Here is a 15,928-nt window from a genome sequence, read left to right as displayed (position 1 = left end):
GTTGTCAGTTGCTCAACGCCTGGTTCGGAGCGTTGGGAATGGGGGTTCGAATCGAAGCTGAGCGAACAGTTCAATCCGTAGTAGTAAAGAAGAAAATAGGGGCTCAGAGCTGATCTGTGGGCCTCACTGATCAGTGTTGGTTTAGCTATAATCCGTATCACGAAGCATAGATTAGGGAGCAAGGGCGGTCCAACAGCCCTACGTGGTGAGCCTGCTTATAAGCATAAATATTCAATTATAAACGACTGACTCCCCGAAACCGTAGGGGCATGGGGGTGCCTAGTGAGCTATATACGAGGTTGCTCCGGGGGCGCTAGGGATATAGTAATCCCGCTCCGTACGTACATGTCGGTTCTGCGCCGGGGGTGTAGAAGCGCCGAATCATGAGATCAATATTCCGACAGTAACTAAGATAGAAGAGATCCCCCATACAGCCGGGTGCCCGTACGAGTTAGAATGCCTTGCTGACTCTCACTGTCAAAGTCTAATATCAAGTGACTTAGATTAAGGAGCTATGAAGAACTAAATACATGATGGTAAAGAACGTCCTTATATATCCAGTCCTCCGTGTTCCGTATATCGTATATCGTCTACCACTTGTGGTAGATGGTAGATGGTAGATCAAACAATACCCAATGAGCATAGCTCATTGTGTCTACCATTTATCTTTCTTATCAGTGGTATCCTATTCTTATCTCCACGTGACTTAGTGCGTGTCCCGTACCAAGGTGTCTCAGCCTGACATCCTTCCACCGGTCTTGTCATCGTATGGTTCATACGCTCGCAAATCCAAAGTGACCTTTCCTTCCTGGTCATAGTATAAATTAGCGTCATGCAGGTTGATTCGTAACAGTCGAGGATTACCCCCAAGACGAGAAATGGCGCGAGAAATGGCAAATGTTTTACTTGCAGAAAGGGATAAGACCAAACCGCCTAAGAAAGTAGGCATCAACTGGATTGATTCATTTTTGAGCCGAAATCCAGATCTCAAATGCAAATTTGCACGCAGATTATCGCGTAAACGTGCTCTATGTGAAGATCCGGTTCTTATAAATGGCTTTTTTGAACGGATACTCTGCCTTAAACAGACGTACGGCATTGTTGATGATGATATCTACAACTTTGATGAAACCGGATTTGCTATGGGAATAGGGGCTATAGCAAAAGTTATATGCAGCTCTGATCACCAGGGGAAACCAAGCATTATTCAGCCTGGAAATCGTGAATGGGTGACTGTTGTTGAATGTGTTGGAAGTAGTGGTATTATAGTGCCTCCATTGATTATCTTCAAATCAAGGCATAACCAGGCTGAATGGTATACGGATCCTATGCTGCCCCCTGATTGGTCAATAACGCACTCACCAAAAGGCTGGACATCTGATGAACTAGGTTTACAATGGCTTGAAAAGATATTTGAGCCTTTTACGAGACCGCTCACAGTTGGCGCATATCGGCTTTTAATATTGGATGGTCATAGCAGCCATTTGACACCAGAATTTGATCGCGCTTGTGAAAAGTCTAATTGTTGGTTTAACTACGGTCCGTATCACGAAGCATAGACGGTAGTAAGGGCGATCCAACAACCCTACGGGGTGAGCCTGCTTATAAGCACGAATTCGTATGTATTATAATGACTGTCCCCCAGAAACGTAGGGAGATGGTGTGACGGACTTGGCGATACGCGGACAGAGGACTCAGCGGTCCCGTGACGGAACCCTAAGCCCTAGTTGAGAAGCCGTAACAAGAGTTATTCTTTGTCCTCAGGGTTTCCTAATTAGGCACCGCTGAGTCCTTTAGTGCGCGTATAAAAGGCTGTTAGCGAGCGGTGGTGGATATTTCTCTTCTTTCCTTCCTCATACGTAGTTTCTCAGTCAACAGGCTACCCTAGCTAGTTAGGAATGAGCATCGTTACAGATGGGGTGCCTAGCTAGCTATATAGGAGGTTGACGCGTACGCGCTAGGGATAGTAGTAATCCCGTTCCGTACGTACGCGTAGGTCCTGCACCCGGGGTGCAGGAGCGCCGAATCATGGGATTGATATTCCGACACTAATATTATTACATGTTGCTTACCGGCGCACTCTTCTCATATACTTCAACCATTAGATGTGGGCGTTTTTTCGGTGTTAAAGCGCTTATATGTGTAATGGAACTCTTGGTGAAGAGCCGGGTGCCAAGGATCGTGAGCAGTAGTAGATATATCAGTTGTACGCTTCCCTTTGGGGGATGATGATTCTTAATGGAGCGTTCTCCACGTTCTTCTTTCTGTTATTAACTAGAGTCTATCTAACTTAGGGGTAAACTATATTAGCTTCGGAATCACTAGCAGTCACGTGATGTCTTAACAATATGGAACTGCCGTTGAGAACCGGATCCGGATTGGCCTTCACCATGTCGATAAGATCGATTTTCTCGCTATGCTTTTATCTGTACGGCTTCAAACTTATTCCATACAAAATATTAAGAGCGGCTTTTCACATACTGGAATTGTGCCATATGATCCACAAAAAGTCATATCTCAATTACATCTTATGGTCCAAGAAGCCTCCCCAGTCCAGAGTCGCCTAATGTTACGAATCAACCTGCATGACGCTAGTCTATACTACGACCAAAAAGGAAAGGTCACTTTGGAATTACGAGCATATGAACCATACGATGACAAGACCAGTGGAAGGATGTCAGGATGAGACACTTCGGTATGGGACACACCAAGTCACGTGGAGATATGAATAATATACCATTATTCATAACGATAAGGAACACTACGAAACTACAGGATATCATTGGAAGGAATATCGTAGTATTGTAGTAAAGGACATCGTAGTATGCTACGATACTACGATATGAGCACTACGGAACATGGAGGACTGGATATATAAGGACACTCTTTTACCATCATTGTCACGGACCTGGATCCGTCTTAGTTAAACAGCGTTGTGTCGAGATACTTTAAGATAGTTGAACCACACAAAGGTTCCTTGAGTCGTCGTAGAGGTAACTTGAGTAAACGAAGTAACAATAGGTCGATCAATAGAAGAAGTCTTAAACGTAACTAAGATAGAAGAGATCCCCCGTACAGCCTGGTGCCCGTACGAGTATGAATGCCTTGCTGACTCTCACTGTTGTATTCAGGTGACTTATGTCAAAGAACTATGAAGAACTAAATACATGATAGTAAAAGAGTGTCCTTATATATCCAACCCCTCACGTTCCGTATATCGTATATCGTATACTCCTACAAAGTAGCAAGTATAAAGTATACGATATTCTTCCAATGATATCGTGTTATTCTGTATACCTTTATCTTATCTAAGATAATGGTATATTATTCATATCTTCACGTGACCTTGGTGCGTGTTCCATACCGCAGTATCCAGATTTCACTTATTGCCAGCGACTGGTTCTCAGTTAATCCGGTACAAGTTCATACCAACGTGAGCCTTCCCTTTCTCGCGATAGTGTCTTTTAGCGTCATGCAGGTTGATTCGTAACAATCATGTATTTAGTTCTTCATAGCTCTTTAATCTAAGTCACTTGATATTAGACTTTGACAGTGAGAGTCAGCAAGGCATTCTAACTCGTACGGGCACCCGGCTGTATGGGGGATCTCTTCTATCTTAGTTACGTTTAAGACTTCCAGACACCAGTTCGACTACTGTTACTTTGTTTACTCAAGTTACTTTATCTTCTGCGACTCAAGGAACCTTTGTGTGGTTCAACCAAGCCTAGCGTACCTCGACACAACACTGTTTAACTAAGGTGGATCCAGGTCCGTGACACCTAATACGTCAAGCAGTCATTCTTGGAGCCCTAAAACGCCTTATAATCCTCGTACGGTAGGGCGGCAGGGGAAAGCTATTAAAAAGCTTCTTAATATGACGAATTTAGAATCAAATACGCCGACAAGTCAAGCTCTTGATCAGTTACTCAAGGGAGCATTGATTACTATGCATAACGCCGCAATATTAACTAGCGAGAATCATAAACTACGCGAAGCAGTTGATCAATTGCAAAAGCGCCGTACTCGCCGTGCACAAGCCCTACCAAATGAGGGTATTTTGACAGTTTCTGAAGGCCGGGAGCTCGCTCAAGCTCTTGATCAAGCTCATGAGGCCGCTACAGTAACAAATCAGCCTGAGCCTCCACAGCGCGCTCAGCGCGCACCACCTAGGTGTAGTAATTGCTGGGAACTAGGGCATAAGCGTAATCGGTGCCCAAATACTGCCCGATAATTATTTAAATGATTTATTATTTTTTTGTATGTAGTTTGTTAGGGAATTGTCAGATAATCCGGATATCCAGAGGCAGTCAAATGAGGCAGTCAATCAGAAGCTCTACTTTATAGCCCCCAATTTTACCCCTCGTGATAGGTCACAAATGATGTCAACCCTACATGCCGGATTCGATAAAACCAGCTCACCAGATGTCTATAAAAACCCGGCTTTGGAACCTCATGTATTCAGACAGACAGAGAAGAACTCAATACAGACAATCTTGCTAGTCAATTCTTCTTTTCATCTTTGTAAGCTACTATTCAGGATTGGCCTGGAGTAAACCCATCAATCCGACAGGAATGCTGAATTAGTTGTTTATGGGTGCGCAGTTTACCCGTGTGCGCAGTTTACCCGTGAAATACGTTACGCACACTAGCTGACAAAGCACCAACCGAGGTCACGTGTGTCACGTGCCCGCGGGATACATGAAGTTTTCCGCATTGTCATTTGTATTCCGGCCTTACACTATTTGCTCATTATGATCATCACTTGGTGAGTGATTGCCCGGGTCAATGCAAGCATATAAATGGAGACTTGTAGGTCGTCCACACCAATACACCCTAGTGAGGCCCCTTGGTGACACGCCAGCACGCCATTTAATCCTTGTGCAAAGTTCGCCGGTGGGATTCACCGGGACCACCGTGACTTGTTCACCATGAAAGGGTGATCCATAGATATTATTAAGAGCGTACCATACCTGCCCCCGCTCTATAACTAAGTTATAGGTGAAGAACATTTGAGCTGAGCAGGTTGATACAGCCTCTGGGGCGGTAGAAAGCTTTATATCTACACCACCATAAGATTCATATATACCTTCCGAATATTGGGTATGTGGCGCAAGCTTAAGACCCACAATATCTTGAGTCCAGACATAAATATCATACTGACAGGCATTAATAATAGCTATATGGCCACTCAAGACTGAGAAAGAAAAAGCACCAATAACAGTAAGGATAGTGAATAAGGTATACATTTTATTTAAGGCTATAGACAAATAATATAGCAAGTTAGAAACTCTAGTCTAAGATAATTAGGAATATTAGAGGGATATTAAAAGCTTTATATCTATCTTACTACTATACTATTTTATTAAATAGCCTAGTATCCAAAATTCGGAATATTAATACAAGGTTTAGAAAGCCGAGAATAATCTCTATGAATAGAGCACCCATACCGAGGTATTAGAAAGAGTAGAAATAATACTAAATAGGACCTGAGAACCATTCTATAAGTTATCTGGATAATTAACACTAATGAATTCCAGTGGCGTACCGTCTAAGACAGTAAGACATAACAAATTAGACTATAGATAAAGTACTATGGATAAGACAGTTACTCTCGGAATATCAATCTCATAACTCGCCGCTTCTACACCCGGTGGCATCAGACAAAACACTTCAAGAATACCTGTCTGTACTTAGTTGTCTCTCGCACAATACTCAGTGCTGGACTCATAATCTACTTCCACAGCAGTAAGACTCAAATCAGTTATCTAATCATATATTAGTCTATATAGGCATTTCAGTCATATGCATAACTGTCACGGACCTGGATCCACCTTAGTTAAACAGTGTTGTGTCGAGGTACGCTAGGCTTGGTTGAACCACACAAAGGTTCCTTGAGTTGCAGAAGATAAAGTAACTTGAGTAAACAAAGTAACAATAGTCGAACTGGTGTCTGGAAGTCTTAAACGTAACTAAGATAGAAGAGATCCCCCATACAGCCGGGTGCCCGTACGAGTTAGAATGCCTTGCTGACTCTCATTGTCAAAGTCTAATATCAAGTGACTTAGATTAAAGAGCTATGAAGAACTAAATACATGATGATGAATGAGCGTCCTTATATATCCAGTCCTCCTAGTTCTGTATATCGTATATCGTATACTTTGGAAATAGCAAGTATAAATGTCGGATTATCGACGCTACGATCCGGGGCCTACAGCGCCGTACGCGTAGTGAACATATCGCGCACCGGAGCGGGATTACTATATCCCTAGCTACGGCGGACTAAATGCGGAATTCGTTACAAAATTCGATTTTTGATTCTGCCGCAAATTAGGTTTGTATGAGCCGTAACAATCTGTAATATTCACAAATCGCCACACATGGATTCTAATTGGTTTATACTCACCGCTTTATTCACCGCCATTATCCTTATCGTATTCATCATATCGCTTCATCAAATCGCTTCATTATATGCTTTATTATACAAGTATCCCGTGGACCAGTACCCTACCGGCATTTGACGAAACTATACTGAAGGTGAGAGAGAGGCAAAGTGACCTGTTTCGACTGTCATTTCGAAAATTCGACTGTCATTACAACAGCCGGTTCGACGACCAGCTGGGGATGGCGGACGCGATGGTGGAGGAGCCGGCAACAACGCGCTCGGGACGCGTCGTAATGCCCTCAACAAGGGCCCGAGAGGCCTCGGGTAGCGACAATATCAGCGCCGTTAGAACGTCCAAGAAATCAATGACCCAAGTGGAATTAACAGCGGTAAAGAAAGCCGCTGGCCTTATTGAGGAGAAACAGAGCGGAAAAGATGGAAACAGGGACATGCTTAAAAAGATAGGCCAGTACCTAGAAAGCACCTACCAAGAGGTTAAAGGACTGAAAGAAGCCCTTATCAAACAAGAGATGATGATCAAGGAACAGTCTGAAATGATCCGGGAACAGAGCAATACAATTCAAGCGCTGCAGACCCAAGTAGAAGCAATCCGAAGCCAAGCTACAGAAGATTACAAGCAACTCCAGGAACAGCTAGACACTGTCGCAAGTACTCCGGCTATGACAACATACGCGGCTGTAGTTGATAGACAGCCCAGTCATCAACAGGATACACAGCTAGTACCCCTAGCCCGTCCTACATTAGTTAATACGCTATTCTGCACAATCGACACGTCCCGGGTCGGAGAACAAGACAAAGCGAAGACCCAGATAGCCAATATAAGACAACAGATCGAAAAAGAGATGCGTGGGAATGAGGAAACAGAAAACTGGCGGTGTGCAGCAATGATCAAGGACCCAAAAACTGCAGACCGGATCAAGGTGGTTTGCAGACATGAAGACGAGATGCAGCAGATCAAAGAAGCCGCCCAAAAGATTGAGATACCAGGAATAAGAATCCTACGAAACCAGCTATATCCGGTCAAAATCGACAATGCTAACCGGACAGCAGTATTAGATGCAGATGGAAATATCTTATCAGGGACAGCCGAAATCCTGGGGAAAGAAAATAACGTCAGCATTGCTAAGATCTCTTGGCTTAGCAAAAAAGACTCCAACAAAGCATATGGATCTATGGTAATATACGTTACCAAAGCGACGGAAGCCAGACGTCTGATAGAAGGCAACTATTTTGATATAGCAGGAGAATCCGCATATACTCGGGTCTTTGAACCACAAACAGGACCTGCTCAATGTTATAACTGCCAAGAGATGGGGCATAAGGCCTTTTCCTGCAAGAAGGCTCAAACCTGCGCTAGATGTGCAAATAAGGGACATCATCACAGCACCTGCCAGGATACAATTCTAAAGTGTGTTCCCTGTGGAGGGCCTCATGAGTCATTCAGCAAAAACTGTCGAATACGCCTTATACAGTCTCATGCATAGATCATTTCGCGTACTACAACTCAATGTGGGCAAAAGAGATATGATACAACAAAGCTTAATGAACGATAACGAAATTAGAGATTATGGAGCGATAGCAATATCCGAGCCATACGCGCGGATGATTGAGAAGACAATGATAACAAGCCCAATGGGACACAGCTACTGGACTAAGATGACACCCACGGAGAGACATGAAGGAAGATGGCCAATCCGGAGCATGCTATGGGTTCGGAGCGACATTGAGGCAGAACAGATCCCAGTAAAATCCTCAGATCTGACAGCTGCGATACTACAATTTCCAGATAGGGCAGTACTGGTGGCCTCAGTCTATGTGGAGGGGAACAATGAGGAAGCACTAATATCTACAACTAGGCTACTACATAGCCTAGTGGTAGACATACGGGGAAGAGATGGAAAACGGATGGATGTTCTAATTATGGGAGACTTCAATCGGCATGACCAACTCTGGGGCGGAGACCAAATATCTCCAGTAAGACAGGGGGAGGCTGATGCTTTAGTTGACTATATGACCGAACACTCACTCCACAGCCTTCTACCAAGAGGCACAAAGACATGGCATTCAGGGGATACAGAAACAACAATCGACTTAGTCTTAGCATCGACGGAGCTAGCAGAAGAGATGGTTAAATGTGGCATACACTATACAAACCATGGATCAGACCACCAAGCTATTGAAACAGAGTTTGATATATCAGTCCCGGATCGACCTACCACTGAGAGATTGCTCTGGAAGAACGCGCCTTGGACAGAAATTAGAGCTAGAGTCACTACCAGCTTACAAGGGGTTCCCCTGGACGGCTCAGTCCAGCTGCAGACGGATCGCCTGATGATAGCGGTCACAGAAGCAGTCTCAAAACTTACACCAAAGGCAAAACCCTCACCATACGCGAAACGATGGTGGACGACAGATCTAACGCAGCTTCGCCGTATATACACATACTGGAGAAATCAGGCTAGATCGCGGCGTAGAGCAGGATGTATAATCCATGAGCTCGAACAACAAGCACATAAAGCGGCAAAAGAATATCATGATGCAATCCGGAAACAGAAGAAGATACACTGGGAAGATTTCCTTGCTAATGATGCAAATATATGGCAGGCAACTAAATATCTAAAACCTAATAGCAGCTCATTCAGCGACAAAATACCACCATTGGTAAAGGCAGATGGATCTACTACCAAAGATAAAGGAGAGCAGATGAAAGAGTTGCTTGCTACATTTTTCCCACCATTACCGACGAGAATAGAAGATGAGGGAACTCGGCCACAAAGAGAGCCGATACACATGCCTGATCTCACTATGGAGGAGATTGAACGAAAAAGTCTTTGAAGCTAAGCCATGGAAAGCACCCGGAGAGGATGGCCTCCCAGCAATGGTATGGAGGCAGCTCTGGCCAGTGGTCAAAGAAAGAGTATTCCGTATCTTTCAGATATCACTTCAAGATAGCGATCTCCCTTCCCAATGGAGAAATGCTAAGATTATACCGCTAAAGAAGCCGGCCAAGAAAAATTACGCGCTGGCTAAAGCATGGAGACCAATATCATTGCTCTCCACGTTGGGTAAAATACTGGAAGCGGTCGTCGCGGAAAGGATATCATACGCTGTCGAGGAGTTCGGCCTGCTGCCTATAAACCACTTTGGAGCAAGGAAGAGGCGCTCGGCAGAACAGGCACTTCTATTATTGCAAGAAGAGATCTATAAGGCCTGGAGAAATAGGAAGGTACTAAGCCTGGTCAGTTTTGATGTCCAAGGGGCATATAATGGAGTCTTCAAAGAGAGACTGCTGCAGAGACTCAAGGCAAGAGGAATACCTGACCAAATAGTTCGATGGATTGATGCTTTCTGCTCAAGACGCACAGCAAACATCCTGGTTAATGGATCTACAAGCGAACAACGGGAGCTACCACAGGCAGGCTTACCACAAGGATCACCACTGTCCCCAATACTATTCCTGTTCTTCAATGCGGATTTAGTACAACACAGGATAAGTGCCTCCGGAGGAGCAATTGCATTTGTGGATGACTATACGGCATGGGTATCAGGCCCATCAGCAGAAGTAAACCGGGCTAGCATACAAGCCATAATCGACAGAGCCTTGGATTGGGAAAGACGAAGCGGGGCAACATTTGAATGTGATAAAACGGCCATAGTTCACTTCACCCGGACGGCAAGCCGTTCAAGCAGCATACCATTCTTGATTAAAGGCGAAATAGTCGAACCAAAGGAAAGTGCAAAGATTTTAGGAATAGTGATGGATTCCCAGCTACGGTTCAAGGAACACATTGCCAATGCTGCTACCAAAGGACTCACGGCAGCCATGGCGCTGAGAAGGCTAAAGATGACTTCCCCACGGTCAGCAAGACAACTATTTAGAGCTACAGTAGCTCCAGTGACAGACTACGCTTCTAGTGTCTGGATGCATGCCTGTGGAGCAAGGGGAACACAATATTTAAACAGAATACAGAAACATGGAGCTATTGCAGTAACGGGGGCCTTTCGGACAGTAGCAACTGCTGTGGCTGAGGCAGAAGCAGGCATCCAGCCGTTCCACAATCGACATATGGAGAAAGCTATAAAACTACACATCGACATCCAAACACTACCTGAATCAAACCCCCTAGTCAAACTAAGGACTATCACAACCCAGAGGTTCAGGTCTCCGCTACAGAGGATAGCTCGAGCCCTAGAGACAACAACAACAACCGAGCGGATAGAAACTATCCAAGCATTCACAATATCACCATGGACAGCGCGTATACAAACGATACACGAAAAAGACGGGGAACAGACCATTCAAATTGCTAAGAAGGCAATTGGTATCCTAATTGCCACAAGTGCATCTGCTAGATCCGGAATAGTGGGTATAGGAGGCCATATAAGAGACACCCAGGCAGACAATAATGGAACCGACATATCCAGCTTCTCGATCACCCTGGGCAAAAGGACAGAGCAGAATCCTTATACAGCAGAACTAGAAGCGATGGCGGTCGCCCTAGAACGAGTCCCTCCTGGGGCATGCTGTAGATGGATATCTATCCTTAGCAGTAATAGATCCGCAGTGGCAGCAATCAGCCAACCCCGCCAGCAATCTGGTCAAGAAACCATCCAGCGGATATATAAGCAGATTGAGACCTTATACCGGCGAGGAAACGCAGTAAATGCAATCTGGATACCAGCACATGCAGATATCAACTTGAAACAACGAGCAAAAGCTGAAGCACAGAAAGCGACAGGAACAGAGCATCTGCCGGAGAAACAACCATCCCAAGCTAGATCAACTGCTATCAGGCTCGCCCTTGCGGAACGGCAGCTAGAATGGACTCTCCCAGAGAATGTTGGTAAATACTCAAAGGCTGTAGATGCAGCTCTTCCAGGAAAACATACAAGGAGCTTGTACGACAGATTGAACCGGAAAGAGGCAAAAATCCTGGCCCAGCTTCGGACAGGAATGACAGGGCTCAACAGCTACTTGAATAGGATAGGCGCAGCAGACTCCGATCTCTGCGCATGTGGACAAGCAAGTGAGACAGTGGAACATTTCCTATTCCGCTGCACAAAATGGACAGCGATGAGAGAAGGCATGAACCAATGCACAGAGTCGAGACGAGGTAACCTGTCCTTCTTCCTAGGCGGAAAATCACGCTCCGACCCGGATCGATGGCAACCAGACATGAAGGCCGTCCAGGCAGTAATCAAGTACGCAATTGCAACAGGAAGATTAGAACAGGAACCCGAAGCCGGACCTCCATCAACATAGGGGAAAGGAAGTAATCTATCCCTTCCCAGGTAGATACTGCTGCGGCCGCCGAAGATAGGACACCGCACACTTGGAGAAGATAACCTTTAAGACCATCTACTAGCCAACACCTTTAACAAGGGAAATTCCCCACCCTAAAAAACACCAACCGGAGAACCCGAACACCAAGCTGACACGGTACGAGAACAAATTATGGGCTATCACGAGTTTACGTCGGATCTGTGGGAAATGGATTATGTAATTAATACGCTAGTGCCCTATAGGCTTAGTGCCTCCGGGCGTAATAAACATCTATCTATGTATCCCGTGACTTGAACACAACCTATTACGAATACATTTACTAAGTAAGCGTTGCAAATCTACTTGACCCCAGAAAGCAGGAAATCATGGAGCGGAAAGAAAAGAACAGAGATATGATTCTTTATAAGAAAAAGGAACGACCATGATTCTAAAACCCCCAAAGCAAGACCCTTCAATCCTCCCTCTCGTCCCGCATCTCCCCCAAAATGAACCAGAAACTGAACCTAAAGTAATGTCAGTATATATTATTGCATAGAAGTTGTTGCAGAGGCTATACTGACTTGAAACGAGCAGAAAGGACCACTGAGACAAAAGAGCTCTCGGTAGAGACTGGAGCTTTGAGAAATCTAAACAGAGTTAGTATATGAGTTGTGGAAGGCATGGAATCAGGGGCAGAGAACTTACTTGATAGCCCCATTGGGGTTGTTGGCCCCTGATGGTCTTGACGATGCCGATGATGTCTTTGACGACGTCGAGAATGTCCTTGACGAGAGTCAAGAACTCCAGGACGTTCTTGAGGACGGGAACGGCGCCGGCGACGAAGCCGGGCATGGCCGCAGCGACGGATTTGACGATGGCGAGCATGGCGGGTATGCTGGCGGCAACGACGACGGCGACGGGTGGTGGTGGCAGCAGCGGCAGCAGGTGGGCAGATTCTCGACGGTGGAAGAGTAGTTGTAAGAAGGAAGAAGAGAAGAAGAGAGCTGTGGGGGATGGGAGATATTTATATCTTAGAGCGGGTCTCTATCGTTCGTATGGTTTGCCTCGTTTGCATATAGATTCCAATGGAATCTGGCGGCTGGGAACGACGACGATGCAATGAGGTTGATGAATGAGTTCGAAAGCTTGAAACGACGTTTTGACATTGACACGGACACTGAGGTTCTGCCACTGGCTATGAACCTAGAAACCAGTGACTACTATGATACAAATGACGGTGAAGTCATCTTGCAAAGGTAATTCTACCCAATAATTCAAGAGAAGACTTGCTGACATTCAATTTTTGCAGCGAGGACTTGGAGGAACTGTTTCATCCTATTATTGAAAACGTGACAGGACTCATCAGCAAACAAGCCGTCAGAACTAAGGCTGAAAATAAGTTCCCAATCTCTATAAGTCAAGCCAGTTTAGGCCGGTTAAAAGTAGCTAAAGTGACTTTCTAACAATATATCCTAAGCAATTCTCCTTTACAGAGGACTGGCTGAATCTAAGTATATTCAGTCTCAACTCAAATTTTTTATAGAAGATTCATCCCCAACACTTAGGTGATTGTGCCACCACCTAGTCTATAGTCCATAATTTGTTGCGGCGCAGCTAAGCGCGAGTCAGAAAAAACCTTCATTTCGAGTCGACAAGCGAGGTGTAGTTATGGTACAGTTTTGCTTAAGCCCTTTGTGGAGGGAGAGCATGAAGAAAAGAACGCTACCGAACATCAGACCTAGGAACTATAGTCCAGAAGATGTTCTGGCATATAAAAAGGGTAAGAAATGCTCTTGATGTAAACGACTACGAATAATTGTTGACTTTTTGTTCTTGGAATGAGAAGGTTCTTCCTAGTGAGAAGTACCGATGGCTCAAAAATACCACTTTACATATTGGCGGTCAACTTGGCTACCAAGGAGTCATCGAAATCTACCAGAGCGACAACGTGGAAGCTCCAACGTGGAAGTCTGACAAGGGTGAGCATCATTCATTCCTCAATATTCAAACGTTTTGACATTGACACGGACACCGATGTTCTGCCACTAGCTATGGACCTAGAAATCAGTGACTACTATGATGCAAATAACGGTGAAGTCATCTTGAGAAAGTAGGCAGCCTAATGAAGCGATCTAATGAAGCGATCTAATGAAGCGATCTAATGAAGCGATCTAATGAAGCGATCTAATGAAGCGATCTAATGAAGCGATCTAATGAAGCGATCTAATGAAGCGATCTAATGAAGCGATCTAATGAAGCAATCTAATGAAGCGATCTGATGAGGCAATATGTATCTATATCTGAATACCAAGTGGATCCTTTAATGAAGCGATCCAATGAAGCAATCAATATATATATACATCTGAACGAAGTGGATAATTTAATGAAGCGATCCAATTAAGAAGTAATTTTGTTGATAAATTCTCTTAGCGTCCACGAAGTGGACTAAATAAAACATTAATGATAAAAATTATTTTTCATGGATATATATACACCATTTCTCTCATATATCTTTTTCTTTCTCTAGATCAACAGACATTACCAATGAGTCTACTTAAAGCATGGCTCACGCCTATGTGCAGCCAAAAGCCTGCTTTTGTGCATGCAACTGAGTGCGTGTCTATGTTAGCATGTCCTTGGTGCGGTCAAGAAAACCCTAACAAAGGGATAAAGAGAAACAGCCTCAAACTACCACTACATTCAAAGAGTCTGTTTCTCAAAGCAGAGAACTCCGGCAGAAAGCTATAGTGATTGGGAAGAAGTTTTTACCTGGACGGAACAACATTGGATCCTCAGTTCTATCAGCAGAAAAGAAGACTATGGCAGAGGGACATTATAATCTATCGATTGCTCTTTATAAGCCCAAGAACGATGGATCCCCCTGGTTCAATGGTAAATGGACAAAAGTCGGTATGTTGGCAGTGAGATAATAGATAATCATCTTGTTTACTAATACTTCAGTTTAGCGAACTATAGCATCTTATTAGCTCAATACGAAGTCTTCGATATCCGCACCCCCGCTGAATTGATCAAGAATCTCGAACCCTCATGTCGGGAGCTACAACAACTACTTAAATCCAAGGCCCAGTATACTCCTCGACTTGCATCAACAGCAAACGAGAGAATGGCTGAATTTTTATCGGATACGGTACTTCAAGAAGGATTCGAGAATCTGCTTCTAAATCTAGAAGTCGATAAGAAGAAGCTCCGAGAAAATCCTAATCCGCAATACAAATTGCATATTTGTTTTGGGAAATATCCCGAATTAGAAAGCAACGGTGAATCACTAAGTGACATTGAATCACCAAGCGACAGTGAATCACAAGATGATTATGAGCGTACAATCAATATCAGTGATCAAATCTCAGATAATGACATCGACTATTCTACCGATACTACCAACCGTGCCTTCCCCCCAGTCGATTTTTATCCTCAATCTGATGCATTGAAAAGAAGACGTGCTTCATCAGCTACCTCATTCCTAGTGTCTAAGCCAAAGAAGAAGACCCAAACACAATATAATGGTAGCGCCGGTATCACCATTAAGAAAGAGAAGAAAGCCGATCCCATCATTAAGAAAGAGAAGGAACCGTTTGGAATTGCACATACTCAAACTAGCCATAATGTAATCAGTATCTCTAGTGATGATGAAGCAATATCTGATAATAATGATGAAGCACTTAGTGAGGCGTTCCGTCTTTTAAAGGACGTCGTGAGACGGGCGAAGAAGAAGTCGAGTCTAGCGGAGAGTCTGGATAATGGATTGAAAGTTAAGTGTGAGCTAGAGGAAGAAGCTAATCTATTGGCAGTACCTGTCGAGGATGCTAGTCTATTAAAAGAGCCAGCAGAGCAATCCGATCTGTTAGCAGTGGCTGCCGAGGAATCTAGTCTATTATTAGCTCAGGATGGACCAGCATCCAACACTCGGAGACGGCATGGCAAGTTGTTCCCTAAGAAACATTTCCTTTGATTCTATTTTATAAGGTGTTTAGACTCTTTTGTTAAAAGAAATCCCTTAGATTTTATGTTCTATATTTTACTCTCTGTTCTTTGAAGATCGCTTCATTTAATTGCTTTATTTTCTATATATACATGCCCACTACCTTGAGAACCATGGTTGATTTGTTAAATCAGTAGCAACGTCCTGTAAATCCTGTTGCAAATATAGCTCCTCTTGGGTTGGCTTCTCGCACTCTCTGAGCTGGGGCTCTGATTGTGTTGCGATGTGTAGATTAATTTGATCCCGGAGATACAAATATACA

At 44.2% G+C, this 15,928-nt stretch overlaps 4 protein-coding genes across 4 annotated transcripts; all 4 read left to right on the top strand.

Moving 5' to 3' along the window:
- Positions 1-6,633: 6,633 nt before the first annotated feature.
- On the top strand, positions 6,634-9,238 carry EYB26_003753 (uncharacterized protein; the record flags this gene model as incomplete). The annotated part of the gene is made up of 2 exons (XM_054263047.1): positions 6,634-7,811; positions 7,888-9,238. The coding sequence occupies 2 exons, from the start codon at positions 6,634-6,636 to the stop codon at positions 9,236-9,238; spliced, it is 2,529 nt and encodes an 842-aa protein (XP_054119022.1).
- A 2,870-nt stretch (positions 9,239-12,108) lies between these two features.
- EYB26_003752 (uncharacterized protein) lies at positions 12,109-13,129 on the top strand (the record flags this gene model as incomplete). The annotated part of the gene is made up of 5 exons (XM_054263046.1): positions 12,109-12,200; positions 12,282-12,322; positions 12,379-12,556; positions 12,746-12,922; positions 12,976-13,129. 5 exons carry the CDS (start codon positions 12,109-12,111, stop codon positions 13,127-13,129), a joined length of 642 nt encoding a protein of 213 aa, XP_054119021.1.
- Positions 13,130-13,425: 296 nt separating this feature from the next.
- On the top strand, positions 13,426-13,780 carry EYB26_003751 (uncharacterized protein; the record flags this gene model as incomplete). The annotated part of the gene is made up of 3 exons (XM_054263045.1): positions 13,426-13,446; positions 13,513-13,645; positions 13,716-13,780. 3 exons carry the CDS (start codon positions 13,426-13,428, stop codon positions 13,778-13,780), a joined length of 219 nt encoding a protein of 72 aa, XP_054119020.1.
- A 705-nt stretch (positions 13,781-14,485) lies between these two features.
- EYB26_003750 (uncharacterized protein) lies at positions 14,486-15,636 on the top strand (the record flags this gene model as incomplete). The annotated part of the gene is made up of 2 exons (XM_054263044.1): positions 14,486-14,576; positions 14,633-15,636. 2 exons carry the CDS (start codon positions 14,486-14,488, stop codon positions 15,634-15,636), a joined length of 1,095 nt encoding a protein of 364 aa, XP_054119019.1.
- Between the last annotated feature and the right edge of the window lie 292 nt (positions 15,637-15,928).

Source organism: Talaromyces marneffei, chromosome 2 (assembly GCF_009556855.1).
Source record: "Talaromyces marneffei chromosome 2, complete sequence".
NCBI classification, from domain to species: Eukaryota; Fungi; Ascomycota; class Eurotiomycetes; order Eurotiales; family Trichocomaceae; genus Talaromyces; species Talaromyces marneffei.
Note: the sequence above shows the minus strand (reverse complement) of the source record. Positions and strands in the feature narration are given on the sequence as shown.